Source organism: Ornithorhynchus anatinus, chromosome 5 (assembly GCF_004115215.2).
Source record: "Ornithorhynchus anatinus isolate Pmale09 chromosome 5, mOrnAna1.pri.v4, whole genome shotgun sequence".
In the NCBI taxonomy this organism is placed as follows: domain Eukaryota; kingdom Metazoa; phylum Chordata; class Mammalia; order Monotremata; family Ornithorhynchidae; genus Ornithorhynchus; species Ornithorhynchus anatinus.
The window spans coordinates 49,000,708-49,021,917 of record NC_041732.1 but is presented as its reverse complement, the minus strand read 5'-3'; the positions used below and the strand labels follow the sequence as shown (position 1 = coordinate 49,021,917).

Genomic DNA, 21,210 nt, shown 5'->3' with positions numbered 1-21,210 from the left:
CTCATTCATTCAGTAGTATTTATTGAGCGCTTACTATGTGCAGAGCACGATACTAAGTGCTTGGAATGTACAAGTCAGAGTCCAAAGGCAGGGAACTGAGAAGCTAGCCCTAGTTTTTCAACTCCTCTACTATTTCATATTTCCTCTTTCCTCTAAGATATCTCTACACAGAGGGTCCACTGGCATCTTAAGTTCGATATAGCTGAAGCTGAATACATCCTCCTGCCCAATTCCTCTTCTCTTCCTAAATTGTCCACCACAGTTTCAAAACGCTGCCATCCTCCCTGATTCTGAAGCCTGAAACTTTGGCATTTTCCATGACTCCTCCCTCTCTTTCAACTCTCATTCAGCCTGTTGCTAAATCCAGTCAGTTCTTTCTCCTCAACATTTCCTACATCCTCCCCTTCCTCTCCAACTAAATGACCCCTACCCTGCTTTAGGCAGTTGCCTTATTCCGGCACGACTAGTTCATCAGCCCCTCACTGGTCTCCCTGCCTCCAGTCTCTCCTCTCTACAGTCCATACGTCATTCTGCTGCCCAGATAATTTTTCTAAAACAACTCCCCTCTCCTAGAAAGCCTCCAATAGTTACCCATTTCCCTCTGCTTCAAGCAGAAACTCCTGACCACTGGCTTCAAGGAACTCCATCAACTCTCTCCCTCTTACTTACCCCCTCCACTCCCTTCACCACACCATACCAAACATCAATCTTCATTTTACTAAAGTTAGCTTACTCACTGTGCCTTACTCCCAGCTCCTCTGCCTCTGACCCCTGGTTCCCAGCCTTCCTCTGGCCTAGAACTCCCTCCCTGTTCAAATCTACCGTAATAATAATAATAATGTTGGTATTTGTTAAGCGCTTACTATGTGCAGAGCACTGTTCTGAGCGCTGGGGTAGACACAGGGGAAAGCGTTCTCCAGCTTCAAATCAATCGATCAGTGGTATTTATTGAGTGCTTACTGTGTGCAGAGCACTGTTCTAAGTGCTTGGGAGAGTATAATTGAGTGAGGCATGATCCCTTCCCTCGAGGAGCGCGTAAGGGCTTCTGAAATCTCACCTCCTCCAGACAGCCGTCCCTGCTTAATTTTTCCTCTCCAAAGTCATATTCCCCCCCCCAATTCTTCTCTCAGCTTTTCTACTCTATGTAGTTACACTCACCCACCCATAACACTTCTGTACATATCTATTTATATACCCTACTAAGGAAACATTTCTTTAATCAATTTTTCTTTTCTCTTCTATCTGTATTTTATCTTCTACCTGTATTTTATATTGTATCTGCTTCCCCAGTTAGACAGTAAATTCCTTGAGGAAAGGGATCACAGCTTCTAATACTACTGCTCTCTCCCAAGCACTTAGTAGAGGGCTCTGCATATGGCAGGCCCTCAGTAAATATTGTTGATTGACTGAAAATGGGTTCTAATCCCAATTTCATCTCTAACCAATTGCTTGGTCTCGGGCAATTTACATCTCCTCTAAATATTCCTCTTCTGATTTATTAAATGAGGGCAGAACTGGAGCTCTTTTCAGTGGCTCAACCAATCAGTTAATCAAGAGTATTTACTGAGCACCTACTAATTGGAAAGCCCTGAACCAGGCACTTGGGAGAGTACCTTATAGGGAAAAGACACAATCCTTACCTTCCCGGGGCTTACAATCCACAACTAATTACAAAACCATGATAAGACGCATAAATGGATAAATAAGTGCTCAAAAAATAGGATGCACATTTTGATGTATAGCTAAGTGTTATGGGTGCCTTAGAGAAGTAGTGTGGCTTAGTGGGTAGAGCATAGGTCTGGGAGTCAGAAGGACCTGGGTTCTAATCCCAGCTCTGCCACTTGTCTGCTGTATGATATTGGGCAAGTCACTCCATTTCTCTGTACCTCGGTTACCTCATCTGCAAAATGGGGATTAAGACTGTGAGCCCCATGCGGGACAGGGGCTTGGCAAACCTGTATCTATCCCTGCACTTAGTACAGTGCCTGGCACATAGTAAGCGCTTAACCAATACCACAAAAAAATACATAATTGCAGAGGTGGCTGAAGGAATGAGATGACCTGAGAAAAAGAAAATTAATCAGAGTATGCCTCTTGGGGGAGGGAGGTACTCCGGAGGCTTATTTATTTATATTAATATCTGTCTCCCCCGCTCTAGACTGTAGGCTCGTTATGGGCAGGGGAAATTTCTGCTAATTCTGTTTTAATGTTGGTATTTGTTAAGCGCTTACTATGTGCCGAGCACTGTTCTAAGCGCTGGGGTAGACACAGGGGAATCAGGTTGTCCCACGTGGGCTCACAGTCTTAATCCCCATTTTACAGATGAGGGAACTGAGGCACCGAGAAGTTAAGTGACTTGCCCAAAGTCACACAGCTGACAAGTGGCCGAGCCGGGATTCGAACCCATGACCTCTGACTCCAAAGCCCGTGCTCTCTCCACTGAGCCACGCTGTTTTACTGTACTCTCCCAAGCGCCTACTTCAGTGGTCTGCACATAGTAAGCCCTCAATAAGTATGATTGATTAATTGATGGGGAGATTTGAAGGGAGGGAGTTGCAGGCAGAGGGAACCTCTCTGAGCTCATCTTGGAAAAGTCACCCTTGTTTCAATAAAGTGTGAACCCACTCTCCAGCCATCACCGTAGCCCAAATCTCAGCTCTCATATTTACTAACAGTGTCCTTTGCTTATCATATTTAGTCTTTGTTTTCCCAAAGCGCAATCAGTCTTCCCGAACACATCGTTCTCCACACAGCCACTTCCTGTTTACGGCACTCCTCTCCTCCCACTTCTGTGTGGTTTAACTAATTCTGGCTCCTGGCAACCTCAGGAAATAGGTACCTGATTTCTAGGGAAAATATCCGCCATGGGAGCTATTTCTAGCCCTGCAAATAGCTGCGTGGCCTAAGAGCACTAGAGAGCAAGGGCTCTGGAATGCTGCCCCGACCGAGTTCCCAATTCCGGTTTATCGGCTGTGGAATCCAGTGCTGTGCTGGGATTGCTTTTGAAATTGGGGTTACTGGTTTCTGGTTCTGCCTGTCGCTGCCTCTGTTTCTGTCTCCTCTCTTCTTTTCTGAGCATACCCATGCCCCTTTTCTTTCATTCTTTCATCTCCACTCTTACTTCTCCCCGTAAAACAACCAATTCAAAACCTAGGAAAGTAAGCTTCCTCTTAAAAGGACAACAAGTTCATCAATCAACAGGGCAGAGTACTGTAGTAAACTCTTGGGAGAATATACCAGAAACAAAGATACAGTCTCCGTCTTCTAGAGACTGATACTCTAATGGGATAGTGAAAGAACAACCAAGATAAAGGAGAAGGATATTTCTCTATTTAGGTTTTTTTAAACTTACTTATCCTTTCTTCCCTTTGGAAACTCCTCCCAGCTCTCTCTTAAACCAGATCAGTCGATCGATCAATCAATCAATGGTATTTATTGAGCTCTTACTGTGTGCAGAGCACTGTACTAAGCATCTGGGAGAGTACAATACAACTTTTCCTGCCCTTAACGAGCTTACAGTGTAGGGGGGAAGGCAGACATTAATCAGAGTAAATAAGTAATTTATAAAATATCATTTAAAGGTACGTACATAAGTGCTGTGGGCTTGGGAGTGGGGTGAATATCATATGTCCGGAGGTCACGGAGCCAAGGGCATAGATAATGCAGAAGGGGGAGTGAGCCAAGCAAAAGAGGGCTTAGGTGGGGAAGGTTTCTTGGAGGAAATGTGACCTGAATAATGATATGAAGGTAAAGAGAGTGGTGGCCTGGCTTATAAGGAGGGGGAGGGAGTTCCAGGCTAGGGGGAGAACATGGGAAAGGGGTCGGAGGATAGGAGAGATCAGGGCACAGTGCGTAAGCAGGCACTAGAGGAGCAGAGTTTGTCGAGGGAGCTGTAGTTGGCGATCAGTGATGTGAGAAGGGTTGGGTGAGGTGATTGAATGGGGTGAGGTGATTGACTGCTTTAAAGTCACTGGTAAGGAGCTTCTCTTTGATACGGAGGTGGATGGGCAACCGCTGGAGGTTCTTGAGGAGTGGGTAGTCACGGACTGAACACTGGGAAACACGGGAAAGAGCCCGGACTTGGGAGTCAGAGGTCATGAGTTCGAATCCCGGCTCCGCCACTTGTCAGCTGTGACTGTGGGCAAGTCCGTCAAACGGCAGGGACTGTCTCTATCTGTTGCCAACTTGTTCATCCCAAGCGCTTAGTACAGTGCTCTGCACATAGTAAGCGCTCAATAAATACTATTGAATGAATGAATGAAGTCACTTCACTTCTCGGTGCCTCAGTTCCCTCATTTGTAAAATGGGGATTAAGAGTTTGAGCCTCACGTGGGATAACCTGATTACCCTGTATCTCCCCCAGCACTTAGAACAGTGCTCTGCACATAGTAAGCACTTAACAAATACCAACATCATCATCATCATTTTTGTTGAAATATGATCCGTGTAGCAGAGCGAAGTTTGGACTGGAGTCAGGAGAGACAGGAGGCCAGGTGGTCAGCGAGGAGACTGTCTCCAAACAGAGGTTGCTCCTTCAACTAGATATCCTGGGCCTTTCTTCCTGGAGGAAACCAATCCTCCCTGCAGAGAGAAAAGCGTGTTCTGGCTCCCGTGGGATAGTCACGCATAGCGTCACCAAGTCCTGGCACCTACCAGAAGACCAGCAAGTCAACCAGTCAACTAATCAGTGGTATTTAATGAGATACTCCTGAGTGCAGAACACTGTACTAAGCACTTGGGAGTATAAGAGACTCAGTCCCTGCCTTCAAGGAGCTTATAGTATAATGGGTTGGGGTTGGGGGGTGGGGTCTGTCAACCGCAAGGCACTCACAGATAGATGGAGAAGAAAGAAGAAACGTTGTGGCTGGTGATAGAAGTAAACGTAAGTTAATGTAGGTGGAGAATATGCATGAGTGTTACGGGAAGGCATATAAACGAAAGTGCTCCGGGCGGCGGTTGGATGGATGTGACCTGGAAAGGTGGAACTCAATCAAGAAATGCAAATGTCTCTCTCTTTTGGCTCCTGTGGCTGCTACAGAAGCAATATAATAATAATAATAACCGCGGTACGTGTTAAGCGCTTACTATGTGCCCAGCACTGTTCTAAGTGCTGGGGTAGATACAAAGTAATCAGGTGGCACACAATCCCTGTTCCACACGGGGCTCACGGTCTTAATCACCATTTTACAGATGAAATACCTGAGGCACAGAGAAGTGAAGTGACTCGCCCAAGATCACGCAGCAGACGTGGGACGAAGCCAGGATTAGAATCCACGTCCTCTGATTCCCAAACCCGTGCTCTTTCCACTAGGCCACGCTGCTTCTCACTGTGAACCGAGGGAGGCTATGGCAGCACAGAATCGAGTAGAAGTGCCAAGATGGGGGCGACTGTGCCGGGATCCAGGCATTACCTCAGTTGTACTCACAATAACGGGCGTCGCTTGCTGCTGGATACCCTCGAGCTGCTCGGGTCAGGGCCCGAACACCACCGGCATCGCTTGAGGAAAGCGGATGGGGGTGGAGTCGCTTCATGTTCTGGCTGACGGTTATAATGACGGACGGGCACAAAGCTCGCGGCTGCCAGTTCCTCAGAATTCCCACCATTGTCTCCTGACTTCTCTGACCCCAGGGAAGGGTTCCACCCCAACGCAACAATGGCAGGAATTCTAGAGAGACAATATTAGCAGCGACTGTCCTCCTCCTCTGCCGTTGTTTCTTCCATCGCTGGTTCTCCTCAGATTTGCACGGAGAACGTTTGAGCGCGACTTGTCCGTGTGGGTGTCTGTGTTTCTATCTCCCCTTCCTGGGTGCATCTATCGCCTCTGCATCTCCGTATCTTTCTCTCTCTGCCTCTGTCCCTATCTCTTTCCTTCCTTTTAATTCCTCTCCCCGCCGATCGCTCACACATTTCCACTGGCCTCTTTAGGTTAGCGAACTCAAATTGAGGTGAAGGGAGTGAGGAGAGGATTGAGTGATTGAGGGATAGGTGTCCAGAGGTCAATGAATTCTGCTAAAATTGAAGGGCAACTGAGATATGATCCCGACCTCATGTTCCTACCGCTAAAATCTATTGTCATAATAATAAAAGTAGTAATCGTTGTATTTGTTCAGCACGTACTGAGCGTCAAGCACCGTTCTAATGCTGGGGAAGATAGAAGATAATCAGGTCAGACATAGTCCCTGTCCCCACATGGGGCTCACAATCTAAGTAAGAGGGAGAACAGGGATTGAATCCCCATTTTACAGATGAGCAAAAGGAGGCACAGAGAGTTAAGTGATTTGCCCGAGGTCACACAGCAGGCACGTGGTGAAGCAAGGATTAGAATCCAGGTCCTCTGACTCCCAGGCCCAAGCTCTTTCCACTAGGCCATACTGGTACTCCTGTTAGGCTATTTCATGTCAGTCAATCAATTAACAAAAGGTATTGAGTGTCCCCTGAGTGCAGAGCACTGTACTGAGTACTTTGGGAGCATCACAAGAAAGAAGATATGATCTCTGCTACACGGGAGCTTACAATCTAGCAGATGAAGACAATCATGACGGTTTTGTTAAGCGCTTATTATGTGTCAGCGACACTGTTCTCAGTGCTGGGGCAAACACAAGATAATCAGATTGGACACAGTCCCTGGCCCCCATGAGGCTCACACTCTTAATCCCCATTTTGCAGATGAGGAAACTGAGGTTCAGAGAATAATAATAATAATGATAATGTTGGTATTTGTTAAACGCTTACTATGTGCAGAGCACTGTTCTAAGCGCTGGGGTAGACACAAGGGAATCAGGTTGTCCCCCGTGGGGCTCACAGTCTTAATCCCCATTTTCCAGATGAGGTAACTGAGGCACAGAGAAGTGAAGTGACTTGCCCACAGTCACACAGCTGACAAGTGGTATAGCCGGGATTGGAACCCATGACCTCTGACTCCAAAGCCCGGGCTCTTTCCACTGAGCCACGCTGCTTCTCTAAGTTAAGTGACCTGCCCAAGGTCATACAGCAGACAAGTGGCAGAGCAGGGATTAGAATCCAGGTCCTTCTGACGCCCAGGCCCTTGCTCTATCCACTAGGCCATTGAGAACTTACTGTCCGCACTGCACTAAATGCTCGGGAAAGTACAATATAACAGAGGTGGTAGACACGTTCTCTGCCCGCAGTGTGCTTACAGTCTAGAGGGATGAGATAATAGAAAGTGCTTTGAGTTTCTAGGCCACAGAAAATCTCTATAAATCACTATCATTAACAGCAGCAACAGCAATGACCAGGCTTTGTTAGAGTATAAGCGCCTTGCGGTCGGGAAATATGTCACTTCACGATTCTATACTTCCAAAAGAACTTAGTACGGTGTGCTGCACTCAATAAATTAATGTTTAATGTTGGTATTTGTTAAGCGCTTACTATGTGCCGAGCACTGTTCTAAGCGCTGGGGTAGACATAGGGGAATCGGGTTGTCCCACGTGGGGCTCACAGTCTTAATCCCCATTTTACAGATGAGGGAACTGAGGCACAGAGAAGTTAAGTGACTCGCCCACAGTCACACAGCCGACAAGTGGCAGAACTGGGATTCGAACTCATGAACCCTGACTCCAAAGCCCATGCTCTTTCCACTGAGCCTCGCTGCAGTGCTTGGCACACAGTAAGTGCTTAACAAAACAAGCCTAAGTGCTTAAGTGCTTAATAAATGCTACTATTACTATTAAATAAAGGTGGTGTCTTCTGTACTAGAGAAGCAGCATGGCTCAGTGAAAAGAGCCCGGGCTTGGGAGTCAGAGGTCATGGGTTTGAAACCCGGCTCTGCCACTTGTCAGCTGTGTGACTTTGGGCAAGTCACTTCACTTCTCGGTGCCTCAGTTACCTCATCTGTAAAATGGGGATTAACTGTGAGACTCATGTGGGACAACCTGATTACCCTGTATCTACTCCAGCACTTAGAACACTGCTCTGCACATAGTAAGCGCTTAACAAATACCAACATTATTATTATTATTATTATTATTACTAGGGAACAGCTCCAAAGACCTTTAAACTCTGGTGGGAGTGGAAATAATTTACTCTGGAGACTCCATCCACATTTCTGTTTAATCACCTATTCACTGCTAAAAACACAGGGGAAGAAATTTCTGGGAAGGGTCAGGGAATTATTTGAGCCTGATTAGATTAGGCTTTGTTCCACCAGACCTATAAATCAATCAGTCGTATTTAGTGAGTGCTTACCAGGTGCAGAGCACTGTACTAAGCGCTTGGGAAAGTACAGTATAAGAGTTAGTAGGCTCATTCCCTGCCCACAAGGAGTTTACATTCTAGAGGGGGAGATAGACATGAAGATAAATAAATCTATTACAGATATAACAATAATAATAATTGTGCTATTTGTTATGCTCTTACTATGTGCCAAGCACTGTACTAAGCGCTAGGGTGGATAGAAGCAAATTGGGTTGGACACAATCCCTGGCCCATGTGGGGCTCACAGTCTCAATCCCCATTTTTTACAGATGAGATAACTGAGGCACAGAGAAGTGAAGTGATTTGCCCGAGGTCACCCAGCAGACAAGTGGCAGAGCCAGGATTAAGACTCATGACCTTCTGACTCCCAGGCCCGTGCTCTATTCGCTATGCCATGCTGCTTAATAATAATAATAATAATAATAATAATAATAATAATAATGATAATGATGTTGGTATTTGTTAAGCGCTTACTATGTGCCAAGCACTGCTCTAAGCACTGGGGTACAAGGTAATATGAGGTAATCAGGTTGTCCCACAAAGAGCGCACAGTCTTTATCCCCATTTTACAGATGAGGGAACTGAGGCACCGAGAAGTTAAGTGACTTGAGTGTTGTGGGGCAGAGGGAGGGGTAAATGAAGAGTGCAAATCCAAGTGCCAGGGTGATGAAGAAGGAAGAAAGAGGAGGGGAAATGAGGGCTTAGTCGGGGGAAGGCCTCTTGGAGGACCTCCCCTCTGGGACTCAGTTTCTCTAGGAACCGTGAGTTTACCTGAATCCAGGTCGGGAGCCGCGACTCACGGATTCAATGTCTGGGATGGTGAATAAGCATCTGTAGCCAAAGGGGCTGGGCAAGATGGAATTTAAGATCAAGAATCCTAATCCCAACCAATCTTAGGAGAACTTTCATGAAGGGCTCTACCTAAACATTTTATTTTTAAACGACGGCCGCCTCCGGTCATCCGTCTGCCAGACGACGATGGCAGCTGCTAGAGACTTTCCAAGCTGATGCTGCTTGGAGAATAAAAGAAAAAATCAAAAGATCGTCACCTACTCTTGGTCCTCTTCAATCAGGCTCAGAGAAGACCCTCATTTCTTCTCTTTGCCCTTCCTTCTGCATCGCCTAAGGTCAGTACCTCTTAAGCACTTTGATTTTAACACCAGCCCCACAGCCACAGCACTTGTAGTGGATAGAGCGTGGACCTGGAAGTCAGAAGCTCATGGGTTCTAATCCCAGCTCCACCATTTGTCTGCTTGTGACCTTGGGCAAATCACTTCACTTCTCTGGGCCTCAGTTACCTCATCTGTAACGTGGGAATTGAGACTGTGAGCCCACATGGGGAGAAACTGCTTCCAACCCAATTTGCTGTATCTGCCCCAAAGCTTAGTACAGTGCCTGGCAAATAGTAAACAACAAATACCCAAATTATTATGATTATCACTTATAAAAATATCCATCTGTATTTTCTTTTAATGCCCGTCTCCTCCTGTGGTCTCTAAGGGTCTCCTGTGCTTCTGACGGGCAGGAATCGTGTCTAACTGCTGTATCGAACTCTCCCAAGCGCTTGGTCCAGTGCTCTGCACACATTAAGGGCTCAATTAATATCATTGATTGATTGATTACCAATTTATTTTCCTAGCCATTGAATCCCAAATTATTTCAATCCAGAGTTAAAACCCAGGGTTTGTGGTAAATATTGTCAAGGAGATAAATGGCAGCAGGATTCTCTTTGAGGTCAGTGAAAGGACACAATTGTTTAGCAGTCTTTTAGAAGTTTCTTTTCCAGTGATTTTGCCCAAAAGCCTTCTATTCAGACACGAGAAAAGGTGGAAGGCAGTGAGAGTTGAGGGAGATGGGAAAGCATCAGGAGGTTAGCTATGAAAGTCATAAATAAAAACCCAAACCAGCAGGAACCAAAGAGAGTTTCCAGGAGCCAAATGGGATATGTTTAGGGGACGGTGACGCCAGGAAGCTGAGGAAAGAGAAATCAATTGCTCAGCAAAGAACCGAGGTCAATGTGGAACAGCAAACCACAAATCATCCTCTGATTCATGCGGTGCCCTCAGAACACACTGATGAGCTCTTGATTAAGCAAGTCCATCCATCATATTTATTGAGTGCTTATTGTGTGCAGAGCGCTGAACAGAGTGCTTGGGGGAATACAAAATAACAAAGACCTGTTCCCTGCCCACAAGGACCTTACAGTCTAAAGGGAGCTTAAAATGTTAATGTTCACATTCAACAAGGGTGAAATCAAGGCCAAATAGACCTTCTTCCCTAAAGTATGGAAAAGACAAATGAAATCCAGGCCCTGCCATCAATGTGCTTCCACTTTGCCCCTCCATTATTGCTATTATTAGGAGGTATTGGGAGCCATATTGAATTGACCACAAGCATTCCCCTCAAGGAAAGAAAGACGGATATGGACATTTACTTCTGAATTATTCAAGGCAAGGACGGCTTCTATCCTATTCTCCGTCATGTTATAGTTCCAGCTGAACTATAGTTTCCTCTCCTGTGTTCTTCTAGCCAGTGGGTAGTTCAGGAATCCAAAATTACAGGTCTAGGTGACTAAGTCTGGTTGGATTCATCTCTTTGCTAGTGAGAGCAAAACATCATGATCTGCTCACATGCTTCCCGCAGAAATATGATTCATCAGACTCCCCATTAGTGCAACTCTGCATAGGACATGCCATGAAGAGCCATATCTTTTCTATCCTCTATCTTCCTCGAGACCAGCCTCTGGGTAGATTCAGCCCAATGGGAGAACGTTTTCCAGATGGCCAATTTTCTTCTATTGAGTCATAGCACTGATGTATCTGGTGACACTGAACCTGAAGAAAATCATTTCAATTTGAATTCTCCGGTAACACAGGGAGGTATATTCCAGATGAACCCCATGTTAAGAAACACATGTGTTGAGGAGCTCTTAGTACAGTGATCTGCACACAGTAAGTGCTTAGTAAATATGACTGATTGATTGATTAAGGCACCTTCACCTTAACTAGCACCTTCCAATATCCCACTGCATCCAACCCTGACAGAACTGCATTGGTCAGAAGAACGTTCCCAAATTCCTTAATAGAATTCCATCCAAGATGCAGAGTGGAAACCTTAAGAGAGGACCGAATGGCGTATAACTGAACTAATTTTTCATCTTTATGCGAATTGTTCCTTTTGGATCAAGCTTGATTTCTTTCAGGCCTCATGTTCATCTGCCTACATTATCTTTTACAGTGAAACTCTGACTCAGCTTCCTCCTCCCTCCCAGTTTCTGAAGTCCCAGTTAGGAGCACACAGTGGGAACTGGACCACTCAGTAGCTTGTGCTGGGCCATCTAACACTCACCGCCCTGCCCTGGAGCCAGTTGCCGCTCCTGGTGGAGCAGGGCCTAAGGCCAGTACTTGTGGGCTTTGCAGATCTGTCTGTGGGCTTCCCCAAGCTCTGGGCTGATGAAATGGAGACTCCGGTCATTATTATTATTGGCAATAATAATTGCTAAAGGGCTTTCACATCAATTATCTCATTTTGCCCTCAGAGCATCTCCTGAGGTGGAGGGAGAGGCGGATATTATCCCCATCCCCATAAGGAAACTGAGGCACAGTAAAGTTAATTGACTGGCTCGAGGTCAACCAAGAGCCAGTAGCGGAGGTGGGACTCGAACTAGAACTGGTCTCTGACTCCGAGATTTGTGTTCTTTCCAATATCAATCAATTGGTGCCCTTTATTCAGCCTACCCTCTGCCCTATAGCACTTATATATATCCATAATCTATTAATAATAATAATAGGCGCTTACTATGTGCAAAGCACTGTTCTAAGCGCTGGAGAGGATACAAGGTGATCAGGTTGTCCCATGTGGGGCTTAGAGTTTTCATCCCCATTTTACAGATGAGGTAACTGAGGCACTGAGAAGTTTAGTGAGTTGCCCAAAGTCACACAGCTGGCAAGCGGCAGAGCCGGGATTAGAACCCACGACCTCTCACTCCCAACCCCGAGCTCTTTCCACTGAGCCACGCTGCTTCTCTATATTAGCATCTATGTCCCCCTCTAGACTATAAACTAACTGTGGGCAGGGAACATCTCTACCAACTCTGTTATATGGAACTCTCCCAAGCTCTTAGTACAGTGCTCTGCACACAATAAGCACTCAATAAATAGATTGGTGCTTAAAATGTGCAAACCCAGTACTAATTCTTGGAGAGAGTACTGTACAATAAAGGTGACATAATCCCAGCCCACAAGGAATTGCCTCCAATGAGAGATACATGGAGTGAGGAGTCAGGTGAGATCAGCGCCTGACCCTGTTTCTATATACATTTCTTTCCCTCTTTCTTTCGTTCTTCCTTTCTTTCTCCCTCTCTTTCTTTCTCTCTTCCTTTCTTTCTTTCCTCAGTGCCCCTGGGGAAATACCCAATTCTGAGTCTACCACCCATATACAAGAACTGGGTCCTTTTGTTTATGTAATATTGAGCTTCACCAGTTCTTAGCCCTGGCAGACAGCCAGTTACCCCCAAAGAGTCCCCTTCAATATACCAGGAAATCCCACCTATTTCAATTAAAGTAGCAGCTGCTTGCAATCACTTTAACTGAACTGTAATTTCTTTCTCCTTTCTATTCATGCTTTCCCCCCACTCTGTCTCTTGCATTTTCCTTCTGCCATATCAGGGCTTCATTTTCCATTTGCTACTGAAGTAATATCATCTGCCAACGTAATTTCCACCCCATTAATTTGTAGCACAGTTTTCCGTGTTCTTTTGCTTTTTCCTTTGTTCCCTAGCATCCTTCAACCAAACCAGAGACACCACTAAAAGCAGCGGTATAATTATATATATTTTTGCTCAAAACACAGATTTGTAAAAACTAGGCTTTCAGCCTGTGTATCATTTCTCTAAGGCATGGTTGAGTCTCAGTGAAACAAAATAAAACTGAACCAAAACTCTTCTAATGTTCTCTTTTAAGTTTTTTCTTAGAAGGTTATAGGGATAAGAGAGAGACAATAATAACAATAATTGGAGCATTTGTTAAGTACTCATTATGGGCCAAGCACTGTTCTAAGCACTAGGAAAGATCCCAGTTAACCAGGCCGAACACTGAGACTCCAAGATCTCCTGGTTATCGGGAATTTAATTTGTCTTCAAGGCTGTGGAGACAACATAGCCTAGGGGAACAAACACTGAGATGGAAATCAAGAGATCTGGTTCAATCACTGGAATGGAGTGCTGTGTGATTTGGGGTAAGGCATTAGGCATCGCTGAACCTCAGTTTCCCTAACTGTAACACGGGGACAATAAAGCCCCTTTCTGACTCACAGGGAAGGTGTAAGGATTAGTGGGACACAGATGAGAGAGGGCAATATCAATAGCATTAACACTACATCAGATTCATTTAAACTTTAGATTTCCCCCAAGTCAAATATTAAGGTCCTATCACTCTTTGACACCCTGAGTATTATTATCAAAACAGTGGAGAACAGAGATTTGTTTATTAAAAAGATTGAGGATATAATAGCCAGGAAGCTCACTGTGGGCAGGGAATGTGCCTGTTTATTGTTATATGGTACTCTCTCAAGCACTTAGTAGAGTGCTCTGCACACAGTAAATGCTCATTAAATCTTATTGACTGACCAAACATCACAGAGGAAATAGGCCGAGTTGAAAGTTGCCAAATGATTTTCATTTTTGAGCCAATCTGTCAAGGTGCACACATAGTTTAACACAGAATTCCCAGCCCCTCAGACAGCCCCTCTTCATCCCTCCCCCACCGCCAGCCTCTGTTAGCTGGTTGACCTACAGAACGTTTCAAATGTCTTCATCGATTTTTCTTTTTGTTTTAAAATACCACCCCGACCACAGAACGACATCCTTCTGCTTCACGATTCTGTCCTCGATGACTGGGAACTCCCAATTACAAAGCAAACAAAAACCACACACAAGCACACTTGACAAGGTCTCTGTTTGCATTGGAAACAACTGAATTTTAAGGTTCCAGTAATAAGCGGTATTTCCCGGTGACATGCTCCAGCTCAATTGCTGATCCCGCTAAGCCCAAGCCCTTACTAAGCCTTCAAGTGAAATGGCACAGAAAGCCAAGAAAGACTAGTAATGAAAATCACTGGCTTCCCAAGCTTCTCCTCTACATAGTAGCTCCTTTGAATCTCAATCGTATTTACCGAGCTCGCGCTGTGTGCAAGGCACTGTACTAAACGCTTTGAAGATGTGAGGTCACATTTAACAGTGTCGGGGATTCAGACACCAGGGACTTTAGGCCTCCTTGTTTTGCGTCTACGCTCTTCCTCTCTACAACAGTCCTAAGTTGTGGACTGAAAGATTTTGGGAACCGAACATGACTAACTCTGTAGTTCTTGCCCCAACTCCTACACGTCACGTCACTCCTACGTGACGTGATGGACTGCGGACCCCTCAGTCTTCCTGTCGGTCAGTCGATCGTATTTCTCGAGCTCTTACTATGTGCAGAGCGCTGTACTGAGGGCTTGATTGAGAGCTACTATAGGTGAGCTCAGATTCCCAACAGAATCTGCAAGGTCCTAAAGCACTTCAGAATTTTTTCTTCCGGCAACGGAAAACCCCAATCCCCAACCCCATAAACCACTGCTATTACCACCTCTTGGCTCTCAGACGAACGTCTCTGTTATATTATGTTGTACTCTCCTAAGTGCTTAGTACGGTGCTCTGCACACAATAAGCGCTCAATAAATTACGACTGACTGCCTGACTGACTGGTTCGGGGTTCAGCTGGCTAGCCTCGCTCTCAGGGTCAGCTGAAGGAAGCCAGAGGAGCCCTATTTCCGTCCCCTCTCCCTCGGTTTTCCTGGCAAACGCACCTCCCACTCGGTTCCCAGGAGCCCCACGAGCCCCACTTCCAAATGCAGACACAGTAATGGGGATGGGTTCATTCATTTACTCATTCGTATTTATTCAGCCCATACCTTGTGCAAAGCACTGTACTAATTGCTTGTGACATCCAAACGCTCCCAACCTGATCGCTCTGTGGCCAGCAGCCCATATCGTGACACCATTTCAGGCCGTACTGAGAGACCACAGTTTCGGCTACTGAGTAGTCGGTGACCGTGGAACGGATTATCCCGTGGACTCTCAGTGGTATCTTCTCATCCAGTTTTTACTGCGTGTGATACCCTATCTGGGGTCTTCACCAGAACCAGACCAATCACCTCGTCAGGGACAGGGAATGTGTCTGTTTATTGTTGCACTGTACTCTCTCAAGCACTTAGTACAGTGCTCTACACAAAGTAAGTGCTCAATAAATATGATTGAATGAATGGAATGAATGAATGGCTATATGAAGTTCATATGCAACTTTATACTATGTTAGACAGGAGGCTAGGGGCATGGGAATGACTGAGAAGCAGCACTTCCTAGTGGAAGGGCAGCGTGGCTTGGAAGCCAGAGATTCTGGGTTCTAATCCTGGCTCCGCCACTTATCTGTTGTGTAACCCTGGGCAAGTCACTTCACTTCTCTTTGTCTCAGTTCCCTCATCTATAATATAGGGATTTAGACTGTGAGACCCATGTAGGACAGGGATTGGGTCCAACCTGATTAACTTGTATCTACTCCAACATTTAGAACAGTGCTTGACACATAGTAAGTATTTAACTAATATAATTTAAAAATACACACATCCTCTCCCCCCACCCGCCCTGAAGCATCTTTCTTGGGTCAGGCTAAAAGAAGGAAACCAGAAAACCAAAATGACTGTTTCCTTTTAATCTGTTCTAGAGTGGGTTTTCACACCTGCCTATAAAACATGTCCAAGGTGAGTAAAGAAATGAAATACAGGCTTACCCCTAAAAAACAACTCTTTGCTATAGTTTAGACTGATGAATTTGCAACACGTCCTCTGACTTAGGCCAGGCCTATTAGAGGAATGATCCAAAAACCCATTCAAAGGTAAGATATCGTGGAAGCAGGGAAAGGTTTGAAAACACAGAAGCCATTTGTTAATTGCTAATTACATTGAGTACTGGAAGGGCAGAGGCTGGGTTCATAATACACAGATTATACTTCCTGCATTTATTACTACATCATTCAGACAGGCAAAAGTCCACCAAATCCAGCTAAATCAAAGGCTTCTGTCCTTGGGCCTTTCTGCCCTCCTTTATTACAGCTCAATAAACCCAGGGAGACTCCTTTTGGAGACTTCAGAAATGAAAGCAATTTGCAAGCAGATACCAAGATTCCAACTCTGGGGATGGGAAGATTTGCAGTAAGCTCTTGTCAGGTAGAGAAAGGCCTTGATGGAATGCTGGGAGTTCCAGCAAAACTCAGTATTACCCTCTTGTTCAATAGGAGTGATCCTCAAGAGCTCCACAAATCTCCATTCTCCATATAACTCCTCTACTGAACCCTTCCTGAGTCTTCCCCTTGGCATTAGAGCAGATCATCGAAGCTGGGGTGGAATGGAAGATGGGGATGGGGGTCGGGGAGAGAGACAGAGAGAGAAGAGAAAGAGATAGAGGAGAGAAGAGAAGAGAAAGAGAAAAAGAAGAGAGAAGAAAATGGGAGAGAAGAGAGAAGAGAAAAGGAGAGAGAAGAGAGGAAAGAGAAAAAGAACAGAGAAGAAAATGGGAGAGGGATGAGAAGAGAGGAAAGAGAGAAGAGAAAGGGAGAGAGGAGAGAGGACAGGAGAGGAGAGAAAGGGAGACGTGCCGGGAAAAGGAAGTGGAAGAATTTGGTTGTCCTAACTCATATAGCCTTAGTCACTGCTGGAATCATCTAATTGTTGTTTTCCAGCTCTGAAACTCTGGTCTTTACAACCCACTCAGAACATCTCTGCAGATTCCTTTATGGAGGAAACATTATTGTGTAGGATCTTTTGATTTTTAGTTGGTTTGAATTAGCTGATTTTAATTAAATCAATCAATGGCATTTATTGAGCGCTTACTGTGTTCAGAGCACTAAATTTAGTTTCAATTCAACAGAGTCAGTAGGCATTATCGCTGCTCACAAGGAGGTTACAGTTTACAGGGGAAGCAGGCATTAAAATTAACTTAAGTAGGTTGAAGGCCTGAGGAGCAGGGCCCAGGAAACATTGAGCTGAACAATCTAAATGCTGGATTGGAAAAATCGCCCCTGGCTCTCCCCAGCTCCCTTACCTTAAGGTCAAAGTGAGCGATTTTCTTGGCGTGGAGATAATTCACACCATCCAAAATCTGCTTAATGAATCTGGTTGCTTCCTCCTCACTCAGAGACTCCTTTTGGGCCAGGAAGTCAAACAGTTCTCCTCCGGATACTCTGAAAGACACAAGGGGACAGCCTCCAATAGCCGATCCTTAGAAAGCACCAGAGAAATGCGGGTTTATCTCGTGTGAAGTGGTGATCCCAGCCAGACGCTTCGAAACGAATTTCTCGGTGAAACATTTGGGGGCACGCAGCGGGCACAGAAATATGTCTGACCCAAAGACTTGGGCACTGGCCCACATTTCACCCAAGAAGGTTCTTGGTGGTACCCTCTCCACCTCTCCACAGTGCAAACATCTCCCACCTTGATACATGTTCTCGTCACACTGCACAGCAAGACTACTGGACCAGCTTCCTGGTTGGTCATCCTGCCTCCAGCCTCACTCTGCTCCAGTCTACGGGATGCACAGCTATGTGGATCATCTTCTTGAATTATCAATCAGTGTGCACATCTCTCCACTTCTCAAACCCTCTACTGGCTTCCCGTACCCTCTGCATCAAACAAAAACTCCCCCCAATTGGCTTCAAGGTTCTTCACCAACCCACCCACCTTACAAATCTACTCTCGTCTCCCGCTATGCCCCAGTTCATTCTCTTGCTCCTCCCAAGCTCTCAATTTTCCCACCTCTGTCCCCTCATTCACACTATTCCTCCAACTTGGAACTCCCTCCCCAAATCCTACAGACCACAGGTCTCCCCATATTAAAAGCCCTCCTAAAATCTCACTTCCTCCAATAGGTTTTCTGCAATTAATTCCCAGCACCCCAGTTGATATAAACCCACCTGCCATCTCTAGTACTTATGTACTTATTTATACCCATCCTCAGCACATTTATATAGACTTATATATGTGTTTATTCCAATTTTACATTCATTTATTCATTTCTACTACTCTGAATATTTCATATTTGACTTCCTTGTTAGACTGTAAGCTCCTTGTACGCAGGAAACGTCACTTCTTTGTTCTTCACTTCCCCAGAATTGAGAATAGTGCATTGAACCCAGTAAGCATTCGATACATTCTATTATCACTATTACTGCAGCATTGTTTCCCCTCCAGCTTTTTGTGAATATCTAGTTTCTGTCTCCTCCACTAATTTGCAAGCCCCTTGAGGAAAGGGACCATATCTCTTTCCTAACTGTGCTCTCCCAAGCTCTTAGTACAGTGCTCTGCACACAGTAAGTGTTCTATGAATACGATTAACTGATCTACAGGTCAATCGCAGTCTGGTCCAAGCCCAGCTCCCACTTCACAAATCTGAACATGTTGGTCATGATACTCCACAACTTAGTTCTGTAGGATTAACAGAGAAGGCCAAAGGAGCTACAGTAATTCCTTCAGAAAGCCATATTGAGATACTGGAATATTGGGTTTTTTAAGTCTTAAAAAAACTTTAAGGAGGTATAAAAAATAATTTCTACCTACAGATTCCTCCCAGTTCTTCCTCTCAGACAGAGTAGTTGAGGTGGCTGTCGACTTCCTACCCTATTTCCCTTGAGAGGTCCCATATTGCTTTCCCAAGAAGAATTTGGCATGGCGTAGGTGAGAGAGCACAGGCCCGGGAGTCAGGAGGTCTTGGCTGCTAATCCCAGCTGTTCCATTTGTCAGCTGTGCGGCCTTGGGCAAATCACTTAACTTCTCTGTGCCTCAGTTCCCTCACCTGTAAAATGGGGATTACGACTGTGAGCCCCAAGCGGGACAGGGACTGTGTCCAACCTGATTTACGTGTATCCACCCCAGCGCTTAGTACAGTGCCTGGCATTTAGTAAGTGCTTAAGAAATATGAGATGTCCAACCCCTTGATTCTATTCATTGCTATTGTTTTTGTCTGTCTTCCCCGATTAGACTGTAAGCCTGTCAATGGGCAGGGACTGTCTCTATCTGTTGCTGATTTGTCCATTCCAAGCACTTAGTACAGTGCTCTGCACATAGTAAGCACTCAATAAATACTATTGAATGAATGAATGAAATTATTATTATTATTATTAACTCAGAGACCATTTCTGAAGGGCTTGGAGAGTTCATGCTATACTACTCCGGAACACTGAAGCTCGTTCCTTAAGGATGTTTAAAAGTAGACATTGTTATTCCCACAACAGAGACATGGAAATATGCTCAATTATAAGTAACCTAAGTTGTTGACTATACAAAAGCCCCAGAACACCATTTTTCCCCTCAAATTGGTATCTGGTTTGTGTCACCACAACATCTAAAAGCATATGTTTTGTTTCAAACAGACGGTGTTTGGAGTATTTGGAGCTTTTTACTGTTGGAAAATTTTGGACTTGGTTAAATTATCTCCACCTTCCTGCTTCTTCTGAAACACTTTGAGATCTACCAGTGAGAGGTGTGGAATAACCACAGAATACTACGCTCGATTTTCAAGCTTAGAGACTTAGAGGAAGGGACACTGGGAGGTCAGCTCATCTATCCCCTGCCTTTGGCATGAACTTACCCAAACCATTCCTCAGATGTGGTCTTCCAGAGTCTTAGACTTCCAGAGTGATTCTCTTATCTCCCTGGGTCACCCGCCCCAGTTTAACAAATCTCATACCTGAAAAATAATTTCTCTCTCTTAGTGAGCACTTACTGTGTGCAGAGCACTGTACTAAGAGTTTGGGAACGTACAATGGAGTTGGCCGATGTGATCCCTGCCTACAAGGAGCTTACAGTCTAGAGGGCGAGACAGATATTAAAATTGATTATGGATAGGGGAAATAGGGGAAATTTCTAGCAACCTAATCTATCCTGTTACCTCTGCCTGAAGTTCTTTCCACGAGCCACCAATCAGTGCATAGCATTTTCTCCACTGATCCAGTGAGAAGTTTGGCTATCTCTCTCCCACAGTTCTTTCAGTTGCCTCAAGCCCCCTACAACCAAGAGCCCCCCGCACACGGTGTCAGGGGTGAAACTCTATCCCATCCCCTTTTAAGGTTCCATCTTCCACTTCCATCATAATAATAATGAATAAATATGGTCATTATTAAGTGCTTCCTATGGGTCAAGCACTGTTCTAAGCCCTGGAGTAGATACAGGATAGTCAGGTCGAATGCAATCCCTGTTCCACAGAGGGTTCATAATCCAAGGAGAGAGAATACAGGCACTGAATCGCCATTTTACAGTTGAGAAAAATGGGTTACAGAGAAGTTAAGTGACTTGCCCAAGGTCACACAGTGGCAACTGGCAGAGCTGGGCTTAGAACCCAGGTGGTCTGACTCCCAGGACCGTGCTCTTCCTTGGAGACGGTAAGCTCACTTCATTCATTCAATCATATTTATTGAGCACTTACTGTGTGCAGAGCACTGTACTAAGCACTTGGAATGTCCAATTTGGCAACAGATAGACACAATCCCTGCCAACAACGGGCTCACAGTCTAGCTGATGAAAAGGGGAGGGCAAGAGTGAATGGCACAGTTCAAGAAAGCTGCCAAGGAGATTAGGTTCTGGTAATTATATATCAATGGCAATCAGGGTGAAGGACTTGCTATCTCATAGTGCCAATCGCCTACCTGAAATGCTCCACTCTTTTTAGTTACATAAATTGGGTTTCGCTTTTCTAGCATAAAGAAAGCAGACTTTTGGAATTTAAAATGCAAACTGAAACTGTGTTTTGCAAACAATAAGGTGAAGTTTTTAAACTAAAACATCTGTCCAGCCTGATGTGTGGCCATGACACTTGACGGCTTTAACTTAGTTTTCTAAAAGTCGAGTTACACTACGGCTGCTTAAATTAGTGCACATATTAATTTGCACATCAGCTAAGCATGTTTATGGAT

At 45.1% G+C, this 21,210-nt stretch overlaps 1 protein-coding gene across 1 annotated transcript in view; it reads right to left on the bottom strand.

Moving 5' to 3' along the window:
• Window positions 1-21,210, bottom strand: part of DAPK2 (death associated protein kinase 2) — a gene marked incomplete at its 5' end in the record, with an annotated part of 127,318 nt that overhangs the window by 38,738 nt on the left and 67,370 nt on the right. The window contains one exon of the mRNA XM_029065940.2: window positions 17,349-17,487. Coding sequence (XP_028921773.2) covers window positions 17,349-17,487 — 139 coding nt within the window. The remainder of the gene's footprint in view (window positions 1-17,348; window positions 17,488-21,210) is intronic.